At 42.5% G+C, this 13,717-nt stretch overlaps 1 protein-coding gene across 1 annotated transcript in view; it reads right to left on the bottom strand.

Moving 5' to 3' along the window:
• Window positions 1–13,717, bottom strand: part of CENPC (centromere protein C) — a 219,715-nt gene that overhangs the window by 192,845 nt on the left and 13,153 nt on the right. Inside the window, exons 2-3 of the mRNA XM_033914837.1 lie at window positions 6,213–6,262; window positions 564–640 (exon numbers count right to left, since the gene is read on the bottom strand). Coding sequence (XP_033770728.1) covers window positions 564–640; window positions 6,213–6,262 — 127 coding nt within the window. The remainder of the gene's footprint in view (window positions 1–563; window positions 641–6,212; window positions 6,263–13,717) is intronic.

Below are 13,717 nucleotides of genomic sequence, written 5' to 3'. Positions count from 1 at the left end.
GGTCTCACAATCTATCTAATGTACCTGGGCCAGTGGAGGATTAAGTGACTTGTCCAGGGTCACAGGGAGCAGCATGAGGATTGAACTCACAATCTCAGAGTGCTAAGGCTGTTTCTCTAACCACTGTGCCACACTCTCCTGCACTCTGCATGTGAAATCCCACACATGCACAGTAAACCAAATGACTGATTTTGCTAGAGGAGTGTACCAGCACTGGATCCATCAGGAGATGTCACCAAAAAAGTATGGTTGCATTCCCCTGCTGTCTACGGAGAACTCGTTACAGGTAAGCAAGTTAGCTTTACAGTCAAGCCAAAATTCTACAGAGCTGAAGGAAATAATCACACCCCCAAAAAAATATGGGGATGGAGAATAAGGAAGAAATCCAACAGAGTAATCCATCAACTGCCTAACCAAAAAAACTGATTGTTCACCCTCCACTTACAAAAAACCCTATAATATGTTGCTGGCATCGAATGTTTTAAAACCAATTGCGTTGTTATACTTCTCCATCCATATTACTGAATATAGGATACACAGGCAATTTCAAAGTGTCAGATTACCTGAGTCTTTAAAGTAGTCATCTATAAAATTCAGAATATTTTGACCCGGCTTCAGCTTTAGTTCCACCTGTGGTAATCTAACAAGATTTAGAAAAGGGCATAAAGTCATCTTGAGGTTTATGAGATTTAAACTTAAAGCAACATCTAGTATACAAACAATAGATTAATATACAGTACATTATGTACATTGATTTGCTTTACATTTGTATACAACAATAACTTGGAATCATTTTTAATTCAACTTTAAACAGTCACAAGCAGATAAAACACTATAGGACCTTTTTACTAAGCATTTAGCATATGCTAAATGCTAAGAAGCCCATTGGTATAAAATGATCTTATTAAGGCCTCCTTTTACTAAGCTGCAATAGCGTTTTTATGCACACTAAACCCGACTTTGAGTTTTGAGCCATCCAGGTGAGCTCCCCAAGCATACATGGACGCGTCCATTGTGAGAATCTTCTGTGTGGCGGAATGTGAAGTAGTAAACCTGTGGAGAGATTTGCCGAGTTCAACCACCAGCGAAGAGATTGATGAAGTAGTGGAGGTGACTGTGATCAAGTTTTATTAGGATTTTATATACCGTCTATCAAGGTTATCTAAGCGGTTTTACAGTCAGGTACTCAAGCATTTTCCCTATCTGTCCCGGTGGGCTCACAATCTATCTAACGTACCTGGGGCTATGGAGGATTAAGTGACTTGCCCATGATCACAAGGAGCAGCGTGGGGTTTGAACCCACAACCTCAGGGTGCTGAGGCTGTAGCTTCAACCACTGCGCCACACACTTGATCCTTTGGGACAAGGGATCTATGGCCTGAGACCATTGTGATGCCAAGGTCCACTGAGCTTTCCTGCACAGAATCTTGGATGGTGTCAGCTATTGGCAGTGGTGTAGCGAGGGTAGGAGGTGCCCGAGGCAGTGGCGCCCTCCCGTGCCCTCATCTCCACCCCCACACTACATTCACACTCTCCCTTCCCCCCTCGCATCTTTAAATCTTCACCAGCATGAGTAGCTTCTCCAGCCTGCTGCTAATGCTGGCATTGGCTTTCTTTCTGATGTTACTTTCTGGCCCCGCAACCAGGAAGCGATTTCAGAGGAAGCCAGGCGGGCGCAAGCAACAGACCGGAGAAGTCTCACCGTGGCAGAGGGGAGACTTCCAGGTTAGCGGTAGGCAGTATGTGAGAAGCACTGCTGATACCATAAACCGATGAAGCAAGCTTTACTAAGAAGATTACAGGGGAGGGGACGAAGGAAAGTTGCTGGCTCAGGGAAGGGTGAGGAAGGAAACATTCTGGCACAGAGGAAGGAAAGGGAGCCATGCATGGAGAGGGGAGAGGGTGAGGAGTTGGACATGGGGGTGGATGAGAGAAGAGAGAGATATACAGGAGGTGAAAGGGGAGAAGGGGGGGGAGATGGATCCAGAGGCAGAATAAGGTGATGGAGAGATGCCTGGCAATGGGAGTAAGAGAAGAGTGATAGAAACTCTGGACCTTGGGAAGAGTGCAGGAGGGAAGAAAGAAGAGAAAGAGAGATGTCAAGTTATAAGGGTGGGGAAGGAATATTATATGGAAATAGGAATTTGAAAAAAGGGGGGGATTTATTATATATGATAAGATGATTTGTTTGTAATTACAAATGTCATGTGATAATTGATTATAATATGTATAATTCACTTGTTGTAAGAATGCAAAAATGAATAAATAAAATTTAAAAAAAAAAATTTTTTTTTTGCACAGAATTCTACCAGGAGCAATCACCTCGGGACTGTATTGTGCTCACCCACAGACATTAGTACATAACTAAAACTTATCTGCATTGCTGCAGATTAACAGCCTCTTTATCAAAGATTTTAAGCCATTGCCCTCCAAGGTACTACATTAAAAAAAGCATACTGTATATACTCGAATACAGGATGAGATTTTTGGCCCAAAAATGGGGGTCTCGTCCTATATTCGAGTCATCACCACTGTTCCCTCTAAGCTGTGCGCTTGTGCGCGTGCACACAACTTGCCGAACCTGCGCACACAAATTAAAATAGCGCACACAAAAAAATTAATTTTTGCCTAAAATGATTTTCACTGCTAAAATGAAATGTTGCAGAAGACCAGCTGTTCCGATTTCCCATTTATCACATTTATTGAAGCGCTATAATATAAATTTTAGGTCATTCATGTGATTCCGTTATCTTTGGCAGTTGAACTTGACATGTCACATGCCCCATAGGGCCATAGCCTATGGCCCATAGGATATGAAACACTACCGATTATTTGACTTCCTGAAGTTCCGCCATATTGTTTATTTCGTAGAATTGTAGTGTGCAGCGTGGTACTGCGGTTATATAACTGTATTCGTTTATTAAATTGCAACCAGATATAACTCTTAAAATGTCTAAACCGCGAATGGTGATAAGTGTAAAATGCAAGAGAGCTGCAACAGCTTTTAGGTCTGAATGGCTTGAAGAAATTGTTGAAACGGAGACACCGGAATCTCGAAATACAATGCGCGTTCGACTGTGTGAAATATTTACCTATGACGAAGATGATGGAGTTATGTGTTGTTATTGTCAAGATGCCAAAGCAACTGGAAAATTCTCTACTGGTAATGATGTTTGGAAACTGGACTTTCTGAAACGCCTTCTATCATGTAAATCTCATACCGACAGTATTAGAAAACTCAGAAGTAAAAATCCGAATTTAAGAGGGGGACTGGTTAACATGTTGCTTGAAAGCCCAACCAAAAAAGAAAACAGGCAAATTAGTAATGAACGGAAGCGTTCCAGTCCTGATGAAATTAAGGTTCTTGTTGACAGTATTGTGCTGGCCATTAAGATGAATATCTCAATGCTCTGTGTTCAAGACATCAATGAGCACATGGCGAAGTACATTAGTATACCTGATAGCTGGAGAAGCACAAACTATGCGTTTGAATTTCTTGGAATTATCAATGGCATCGTGCAAGATGATCGTATGGCAGACATTAAATTAGCAACGTATCATACGTTAACTGTTGATGAAAGCACAGACATTTCTTTCAACAAGTACTTAATATTCTACTTTAAGTATCGGCCAGTCAATTTGGGAATTCTATAGGAAACATGAACTTGACCTGAACAAAATGGTTATGTTCACCTCTGATGGTGCCTCTGTTATGTTGGGCAAAATAGATGGTGTTACAGCACAGCTTAGAAAAAACATTCCACATTTAGTGCAGCAACATTGTGTTGCACATCGGGAAGATTTGGGACTTTCTGATTCATGGAAAGAAGTAAAATTGATGAAAGAAGTAGAAATTGTAATGAGAACTGTGTACACGGTGTTCTGGCGGTCTTCTACTAAACGGTGCAAATTTCAAGAAATAGCAGATGCATCTGAATGTGAATCAATTGCTTTCAGACCTCTGAATGAAGTGCGCTGGTTATCTAGACACTTTGCACTTAAAGCAATTATTCGAAATTATGATCCCCTGTTAAAATATTTTGAAGAAGACAAAGATAATGATCCTGTTTAAATTTTTTATTCATTTTCATACATCCACAAGTGTAACATAGAAATTTAAAACGATCTCATAAAACATACACTTGAATTCCTTTCATGTACCATTGTAAATAAAATATATTATTCTGTATATATGAACAATAATAACTGAAATATATGTATTACCTAATATGTATAATAATTGTTATTAAAATTTAAACCCCTCCTTTCCCTCCCTTCCCAATACACATAACAATAATAAGATAAAGATCCTATTGCAAAGTACTGCTATAAGAAGCTGAACAGTGAACAATTTCATATTACACTTGAAGTTTTGAATGATGTCTTATTAGAACTGGCTTACTTAACCATGGCATTTCAAAAACGTGGTTTGACACCATTGGAAGCTTATCATCTTGCACAGGGTAAATTGAACAAACTTCAAATGCAATACTTAGGCGACAAGATTAAGTGGAGTGATAAAGTCAACAGTCTTCTTGACAACAGGATGAGGTCTGGAGAAAAAGTTTCAGTGAATACTAATTCCATATTAACCTTCATCAACATCCTATGTTTGCATCTGGGTGAAAGATTTCCTGAAATGAAGTTGAGGAATGGTCTGCTTTTGACTGGATAGCAAAATCACAATGCGACTTTGACTTCGGAAATGGACATATCAGATCTCTTTGTTTAAAGTATATACAATTTCTTCCGGAGGAAAGTGTTATTATTCAGCAATACAATGACTTTAAATTCCTTGTTGCAGAAAAAATCAAAAGCAATCTGATAAACAGCTTTCCAGATATGACGAAATTTGCATTTCAGAATGATCAATTTGCAGATTTAGCAAAATTGGACATTGGTGCCACATTCTTAGCATCTAGTTCAGATTATGAGCGTGGTTTTAGTCTAATGAACAATTTGAAGACTAAACAAAGGAATTGTTTACATTTAGAGCATTTGGAAATGCTGATGCGTGGTAAGTCACCTTCAAGATGGAGGCTCAACAGATCTTGACAGAATTTATTCGGACTGGATAAATATGAAAGATCGCAGGGAAAAACTTTGAAAACTAAATTAATGTTATTTTCTAAATTTTAAGTATAAAGTACAATGATACCTTACTTATAGGTAGCGCTCAATGAAACATAATTTATGTTTATTGAAATTAGACTTTAGGTTACATAAAGTGTAACTAACATAAAGTGTAACTAAAATTACATTGCGTTTTCGTTAATTCAGACTAAACTCAAAGACCTGCCCATAAATGCCCATAACTGAACTCCGGGCCCTCTGGCAATCATTTTTATAGCGCACACAAATTTAGTTTTTCTTTAAAATGCGCACAGATTAAATTTCTTGCGCACACAGCCTATGAAAAATTAGAGGGAACATTGGTCATCATCCAACCCCCTCCCAGACTTGATGCAGGCCTCTGGTAGGCCGGAACAGGAGGGATCCTTCCCGTCTCTTGTCCCGGCCAATACTAACAATTTTTTTACCCCTCCCCCCACGTACCTCTTCTCACATCCCTGGTGGTCCAGCGGTGTATGGGCGGGAGCTTGAGAAGCTAGCTCCTGCATGCTGGTGCACCGTGGCAGCAAGATCTTAGGGCGAGAAGGATGAATGTAGGGCAGGAGAATGGAAAGTTCGCTCCTGCCCATACACTGCTGGACCACCAGGGTTGCGAGAAGAGGTAGATGGGGGGGGTAAAAAAAACTGTTAGTATCAGGCAGGAGGGATCCCTCCTGTCCCAGCCTACCACTAGACCACCAGAGGGGGAAGAGGGGACATGGTGCAGAGCCTGGCAGGAAGGGGGGGACAGGGTGCAGTAACTGGCAAGTGACAGGGAGGGAAGGGAGCTGGGTTCAGAACCTTGCAGGGAAGGGGGCTGAGTGCAGAGTCTGGCAGGGGAGGATGTGAGGGTGGGGACACTGAGTGCACATCTTAGCAGGGCTTGGCACTTGAATATTAAGCCCCCATCTTATATTCGAATCAACCATTTTTCCTCCTTTTGGGGGGAAAAATGGGGGTCTCAACTTATATTCAGATCGACTTATATTCGCGTATATACGGTTAAAACTAAAAATAACAGCATTAAAAACCTAACACTGATTCTGAAATAAGTCTTATTACAACAGAGCAAAGGAAGAGTAAATGGGAAAATTATTTACCTTTCAGTAAGAAAACAGTAGCGTGGGCGGTAATCAGTTCTGAACTGACCCTGCAAAAAAAGATGGGGAAAGTTGGAGAGAACACAAGGAACATTAATCAAACATTTTACTTTAAGAGCCATAATTTGAGAGTGATAACTTTAGAAAGCCGAGGGCCAATGCAGAAAGCTTCCCAAGTGGTTACTAGAGGTTTAGCTCAGTTTTAACATGAGATAGCAATGAAGAAAGGGGTTCAGCACAAGTGTTAACTAGCACAGAACACCTTACCGTAATTGTGATACATTTCATAATCCCATATCAAGCAAAGTTATAAAAACAAGAAAGAATTTTGTCCATACAACTACTGCATGGAAAAATAACTCCAGGGTCTGGGGCAGCATAGAAGGGTTGGTGTTTACAGACACCCTCTCTCCCCACCCATTCCAGATATCTGCATTACATCCCCCTCTGGTCGGCTCACAGTTCCATTAACAAGCTATGAAGCCAACTAGGGGAGGTGGGAGCAAGATTATACACACACACACATATATACAGTGTATATACACACAAGGCAGGGGAAGCCCCAATCAGTTGATCACAGCTCCTGAGCCAGCAGGGGAAGTTGCAAATCAGCAGAACTGGCTGTCCCGGGGGCGTGGCTTGGTAGCGCATGCACATGGTCGGGTAAAAGAGGAGCTCCGCATTAACAGACTTTTGAAAGTGAAATAAATTGAGAGAAATTTAATTTTTATTTTGAAAACAAGGTGATATTAGTTAAATATGGCTTCGGGGAAGCAGGCAAAGGCTGAATCGGGGTTTACAGCGGCAGTCAGTGTAAAAAGGTCAAAACCAGAACCAGTTACGCCGTCAAAACTTTCATTGCAGAAAGATAGTAAAGATAATAATGAAATACTGAAAGAGCTGCATGAGATAAAAGAGATTGTTTTAAATAACTCCAAAAAGCTGAAAGATCTTGGAAAAGAAATTGCTACCCTTAATAGATAAATGGAAGTGATTGAGGTGAAAATAGATAAACTGGAAAAAAGAGTTGAGTTTAATGAAACAGAGTTAAGACAAGTCAAGCTTGATCGAGAGAAAATTGAAATACTTACCCGTGAGCTGGAGGACAGTTCTAACAGGGAGAGGAGGAGCAATTTAAGGATCCTAGGGCTACAGGAAGGGGTGGAGAAAAGTAACCCGCTAGCCTTCCTGGAAAATTTCCTACCAAAAGTACTGCCACTTAAAACAAAGTTTCCAATTGAATTTGAGCGTGCACACGGGATCCCTACTAGAAGATCTGACAAACAAGTAGGTCCACGTCCATTAATTTTTAAGCTATTGAGGCATCAATCAACAGGTTTTAGAAATATTTCATTTGGCGAAGGATAATAAAAATTTAAAGTGCCAAGATGCTCGAATTCACATAGTACCTGACTTTGCAAGAGCAACAACTAATAATAGGAAAAGATTTTTAGAATTAAGACCTCAACTAAGAAATATTGGAGCGAAATATGGGTTAATATACCCCGCTATAATGAAGGTAAAACACGGAAATAAAATAATTAATTTTGATGAGCCAGGAAAGTTACAAGAATTTTTGGATCAATATGAACAGCCAATGTCTTTATAAAACTCTTGCTGGATGTATTTGAATTTTTTAAGATCTTTTGGAAACTGTTTAGTTCAATTTGAGTGGGGATATTCTGAAATTGAAAGGTGACAAAATATATGTATCTACTTGAAGTTTGATTTTACAAACAATTGGTACTAAACGTTTGAGAGAATTCTGGTGACATTTTAAAATGTGTGGTTTTTAACGGCTATAAACACGAGATCTAGAATGGCTGAGTGTTAGGCTCTGAAGATGGACAAATGATCTTCAGCCTTAAATACGGCTTCGCCTGTTATTAGAAACAGCTCCATTTGGAAATATATTCTTGCCAAATATACAGAGCAAACAAGATAAAGTGATTATGAAAAGGCTATGTGGCTAGTATAAGAGCATTTGAGATCACAGCTGCTTCCAGCATGCCTGATTTGTTCCAGCTATCCGCGCTCTTCAATCTCTCCCTTAGTACAGGTAACGTCCCGTTGGACTGGAAAATGGCTAACGTCATTCCACTTCATAAAAAAGGCTCCAAGATGGAGACAGCAAACTACAGACCGGTGAGTCTCGCATCAATAGTGAGCAAACTAATGGAAACTCTAATCAAACGCCAATTGGATACGATCATGAATGAGGAGAATCTACGGGATCCCCGTCAACATGGATTTACTAAGGGGAGATCCTGCCAATCCAACCTGATCGGCTTCTTTGACTGGGTGACGAGAAAGCTGGATGTTGGGGAGTCCCTGGACATCGTATACCTGGACTTCAGCAAAGCATTCGATAGTGTACCACACCGCAGGTTGCTGAGCAAGATGAGTTCTATAGGATTGGGCGACACGTTGACGAAATGGATTGGGAACTGGCTTAAGGGTAGGCTTCAGAGGGTAGTGGTGAATGGCACCCCCTCCGAAACGACGGAGGTGATCAGTGGAGTGCCACAGGGCTCCGTCCTGGGCCCGATCCTGTTCAACATCTACATAAGAGACTTGGCAGAAGGGCTCCGAGGTAAAATAACATTATTCGCTGATGACGCCAAACTAAGCAATGTAGTGGCCAAGAGTACAACAAACAAAAATTCAATGCCCGACAACATGATGCACGACCTACAACTACTGGAGCGCTGGTCTAGGTCCTGGCAACTCAGCTTCAATGCCAAAAAATGCAAAGTCATGCACCTGGGCAGCCAAAATCCATGCAAGACTTACACCCTAAATGGCGAGATCCTAACAAGAACTGAAGCAGAACGTGACCTAGGGGTGATCGTCAGTGAGGACATGAAGGCTGCCAATCAAGTGGAGCAAGCTTCCTCCAAAGCAAGGCAAATCATAGGTTGCATACGCAGGAGTTTCATCAGCCGTAAGCCTGAAGTCATTATGCCATTGTATAGATCCATGGTGAGACCACACCTGGAGTACTGTGTGCAATTTTGGAGGCCGCATTACCGAAAAGATGTGCTGAGACTGGAGTTGGTCCAGAGAATGGCCACCCGGATGATCGCGGGTCTCAAGGATCTCCCGTACGAGGAAAGGCTGGATAAGTTACAGCTCTACTCACTCGAGGAACGCAGAGAGAGGGGAGACATGATCGAGACATTCAAGTATCTCACGGGTCGCATCGAAGTGGAAGAGGATATCTTCCTTCTCAAGGGTCCCACGGCAACCAGGGGGCACCCGTGGAAAATCAGGGGAGGGAAACTGCACAGTGACACCAGGAAATTCTTTTTCACTGAAAGAGTGGTTGACTGCTGGAATAATCTTCCACTTCAGGTCACTGAGGCCAGCAGCGTGCCTGATTTTAAGGCCATATGGGATAGACACGTGGGATCTATTCACTGAGTTAGGTGGGGAAGGGTCATTGCGGTGGGCAGACTAGATGGGCCGTTGCCCTTATCTGCCGTCTATTTCTATGTTTATATGTTTATGTTTGAGTAGTCTCTTATGGGATGGGCTTCACTTCAGCTCAGGCGAGAATTACAAGTGATCCTTCCCACCTCCCTGACAAAAGGTAAGAAACACAGAAGGATGAAAACATGGTTCTAATGACTGGTGGGACACATACTCCAAACAGAACAATAATAACAGTATGGCGATGTCTTCGAACCTTGTACTTCTTTTTGAAACTATTCATACAAGCAACCTGGGAATGATCCTTTACCCTAAAGTCCATGCAACGTCACCTGAAATAGATTGCCCTTGAATATAAGGCTCTGGACCTGACGATTCCGTGCATTCACAAGTTTCAAAAATGATGATTACATAGCCCCTCACTCTAAGTAAGGAATATAAGATGAATACACTAGGACAGCGATAGCGAAGCTGTGGCACGCGAAGGCCTTGCAGCTGGCACGCGGGAAGGTCCGCAATAGAGAGTGGGGATCCCGTGGGGACGCCTCCGAGGGTCGCGGGGTTCCTGCGGGGCTGGATGTACTAAGTCGCGCGGCTTTTCTCCCTACAAGTTTCAAGTTTATTTAGATTTAATGGTTCGCTTAATAAATTCTAAGCGAATTACATAACAGTAAATTTGGGATAAAACAATTAAAAATATTATTATTACTTAAAAAAAAACAGGGTCATTACAAACTGACAATACAGACAAAACTAGAATAATTGGGAAAGAACATAAGGGAATAAAAGTTACAAAATTGTTGTTTCCCCACTGGGAAGAGAAGAAAACTATAAAGGATAGGATAAAACACTAGGGTTGGGGTAAAAAAGAGTAGAGACTTTTCACTTTTGATTATTTTAAATTATCGAGGAAAAAATTCCTTTTTAAAGATTAAAAGAAGCTTAAACAAAGCCCTCCCTCCCTCCGACTTCAGCGCTGACGTCGGGAAGTCTTCCGTTCGGCTCTGTGCTGCAGGCAGGGTAGGTAAGGAGGAGTAGCCTCGCGGCTCGAGTGGCTACCAAGGGAGGAGGGCGGTCCGCCCCACCCCGGGTATAGCACAGCCGGCCAGGTCCCCTTACTTTTATGGCGCTTCCCCGACCGACCGACAACAGCCCTGGTCCAACAAACCTCCCTGCCCTTAACCGCGAATCTAAATTACCTTCTTACAGCAGCTGTAAGAAGAAAATTTAGATTTGCGGTTAAGGGAAGGGAGATTTGTCAGACCGGGATTTTGGCGGTCTGTCGGTCGCGGAAGCGCCACAAAAGTAAGGGGACCTGGCCGGCCGTGCTGCACCCGGGGCGGGAGAGAAGGAGGGGGGAGAAGGACGCTGAAAGCACTGGGGAAGACAAAGGGGTGAAGAAGGACGCTGAAAGGCCATGGGGAAGACGGGGTGGGGGGGAAGGACACTGAAAGCATTTGTGGAAGACAGAAGGGGGAGAAGGATGCTGAAAGGCCATGGGGAAGACAGAGGGGGGAGAAGGATGCTGAAAGGCCATGGGGAAGACAGAGGGGGAAGAAGGACGCTGACAGGACATGGGGAAGAGAGAGTGGGGAGAAGACGCTGGCAGGGAAGAAGACAGAGATGCCAGACTATGAGGGGAGCGGAGGGAAGAAGATGGGTGCCAGACCAATTTGGAAGGGGGAGAAAGGGAGAGGCACAGTAACAGAGCAAATGGAAGACGCAGAAGGAAGAGAGACAGTGGATGGAAGGAACTGAATGAGAACATGAGGAAAGCAGAAACCAGGCAACAAAGGTAGGAAAAGAATTCTATTTCTTTTTTTCTTGCTTCAGGATAAAGTAGTATATTAGTTGTGTCGATAAAAATTTATAAACAAAAGAGGCTCTGGTAGAAACCCGTTTACAAAGTGTGTATTCTTCCCAATTAATATTTCCAAATTAATAAAGTCTTTTTGCTTATTTGTAAATGGGTTTCTACCAGAGCCTTTAATTCAGTAGCATAATTAAATGAAATAACTATTTCTGAAGTTTATAGGGACGGGCGGGGACGGAGGGGATTCCTCACGGGGACGGAGGGATTCCTCACGGGGACGGGTGGGGACGGGTGAGACTTTGGTGGGGACGGGTGGGATTTCTGTCCCCACGCAACTCTCTAGTCCGCAATTAAGATATGCGGCGCGGCGGGAGGCAAGTGTGCCGGTGTCTGCTTTGCAGCTCACCTGGCAACAGGGCCGGACTGGCCACTGGGAGGACCGGGCATTGTCCCGGTGGGCCACGTCCCATCCTCCTGTGCTGGCTGCAGTCCTGTGAGTGGATGTTTAGCCTGCCTGTCTTCCCCTTAGTATCCTATGAGCCAGGCAGTGTGTGAGGGGGAAGTGGGGGGAGGAAGAGAAGCTTCACACTGAGTCTGTCACAGGAACTCAGTGAGGCTGTAGTGTGACTCCACATGTGACATCTGTAATCAGGAACAGTTCCTAGTGCTCCCATGCTAGAGAGGTGAGGATATGGGGGGAAGTTAATGTGTCTAATAATGTGCTCCTCTGTAAAAACCTCTGTATCTTCCATGGGGGACATGCTAAATTCGAGGAAATAAAAAAGCTGCTTATGATGATTGCATAGAGAAGTTCAGTAAGCTGAGAGGAGGGCTGGGCTCTCTGTGAACAACCAACACACTAATCCTCTGCGCTGTACCTTATGGAAAACTCAATATAGCAAAAAACAGTAAAGTGTATATGTGGCCCTTCACAGTGCTTTTGTAAACATCATAATAAAATAACAAAGGCTCCAATAATGAAAAATAAAAGTCCTTTTCCCATACACTCAGGTTGCACAAGTCCGGTTTTCACCCGGACAGTATATTTTTTGACCAAAACGGATGTCTACAATTAGTAAAATTCCCCAATCACATATTTTTTTATGGGGACGGATTTGTATACAGCACTTCATTAGATTTTTTTATTATACAAATTTTATCTTTTTGTAGACTTGAAGTCTTGAACAAAGAAAATGAGTACAGCAAAAAAAGCAAAAACAGATAGTGGAAGACCATTCCAAGAGGCCTGGACAGAGACATATGGAGTGATTGAACGCAGTGGGAAAGCATTGTGTATTATGTGTAATGAAAGTGTTGTGTCTCGCACATTAAGTGTCAAACGTCACTTTGAGACCAACCATAACAGTGTTGCTGAACTTGGTTTAGCTCAAAGAAAAGAGTTCCTTGTAGGAAAATTAAAGAAATATCACTCCCAGTCTCTTAGTTTTAGCAACTATCTTTCAAAAACTAATCATCTTACAGTTGCCAGCTTTCAAATTTCACTGTGCATGGCAAAACATGGTAAGCACCTCTCTGATGGAGATTTTATCAAAAAGGCAATTTTGGCTGGGAGTAATTCACTCTTCCATGATTTCCAAAACAAGGATAAAATTGTGCAGCGTATCTCTGAGATGCCGCTAAGCAGAAATACTGCAAAAGATAGGGTTCTGCGAATGGCTGCTGATGTTAGTCAACAGCTTACTTGCGACTTACAAAAAGCACCCTTCTACTCCATGTGCTTGGATGAAAGTACAGATATTACTAACCATGCAAGACTAGCGCTCATTTTGCGTTATGCTACTGGTGACATCATGAGAGAAGAGCTGGTAAACTGCTGTCTTTGCCTGGAAGAACACAAGGGATAGATATCCACAATGCTGTGATGGAGGCTTTTTCATCACTAGACATAAGTCCAGAAAAAGTAGTTTCAATTACTAGCGATGGAGCACCTAGCATGGTAGGGACAACATCAGGATTCATTCATTTCTTTGCTAAGGAAGCAAAACATCCACTGATTCAATTTCACTGCATAATACATCAAGAGGCTCTCTGCGCCAAAGAAAGCAGCAAAAAACTTGACGATGTCCTCAAAGATGTAACAAAAATGGTGAACTTCATCATGGCGCGTGCTCTTAATTTTCGACAATTTCAAACCCTTCTTGATGAGGTTCAGGCACAATATAACACTTTACTGATGTACAATAATGTCCGGTGGCTGAACAGAGGACGAGTGTCAGAGCGATTTGTGGCCTGCTTGGAA

The sequence above is a fragment of the Geotrypetes seraphini genome, chromosome 1 (genome assembly GCF_902459505.1).
Source record: "Geotrypetes seraphini chromosome 1, aGeoSer1.1, whole genome shotgun sequence".
NCBI lineage: Eukaryota > Metazoa > Chordata > Amphibia > Gymnophiona > Dermophiidae > Geotrypetes > Geotrypetes seraphini.
This window is presented reverse-complemented; position numbering and strand designations above follow the sequence as displayed.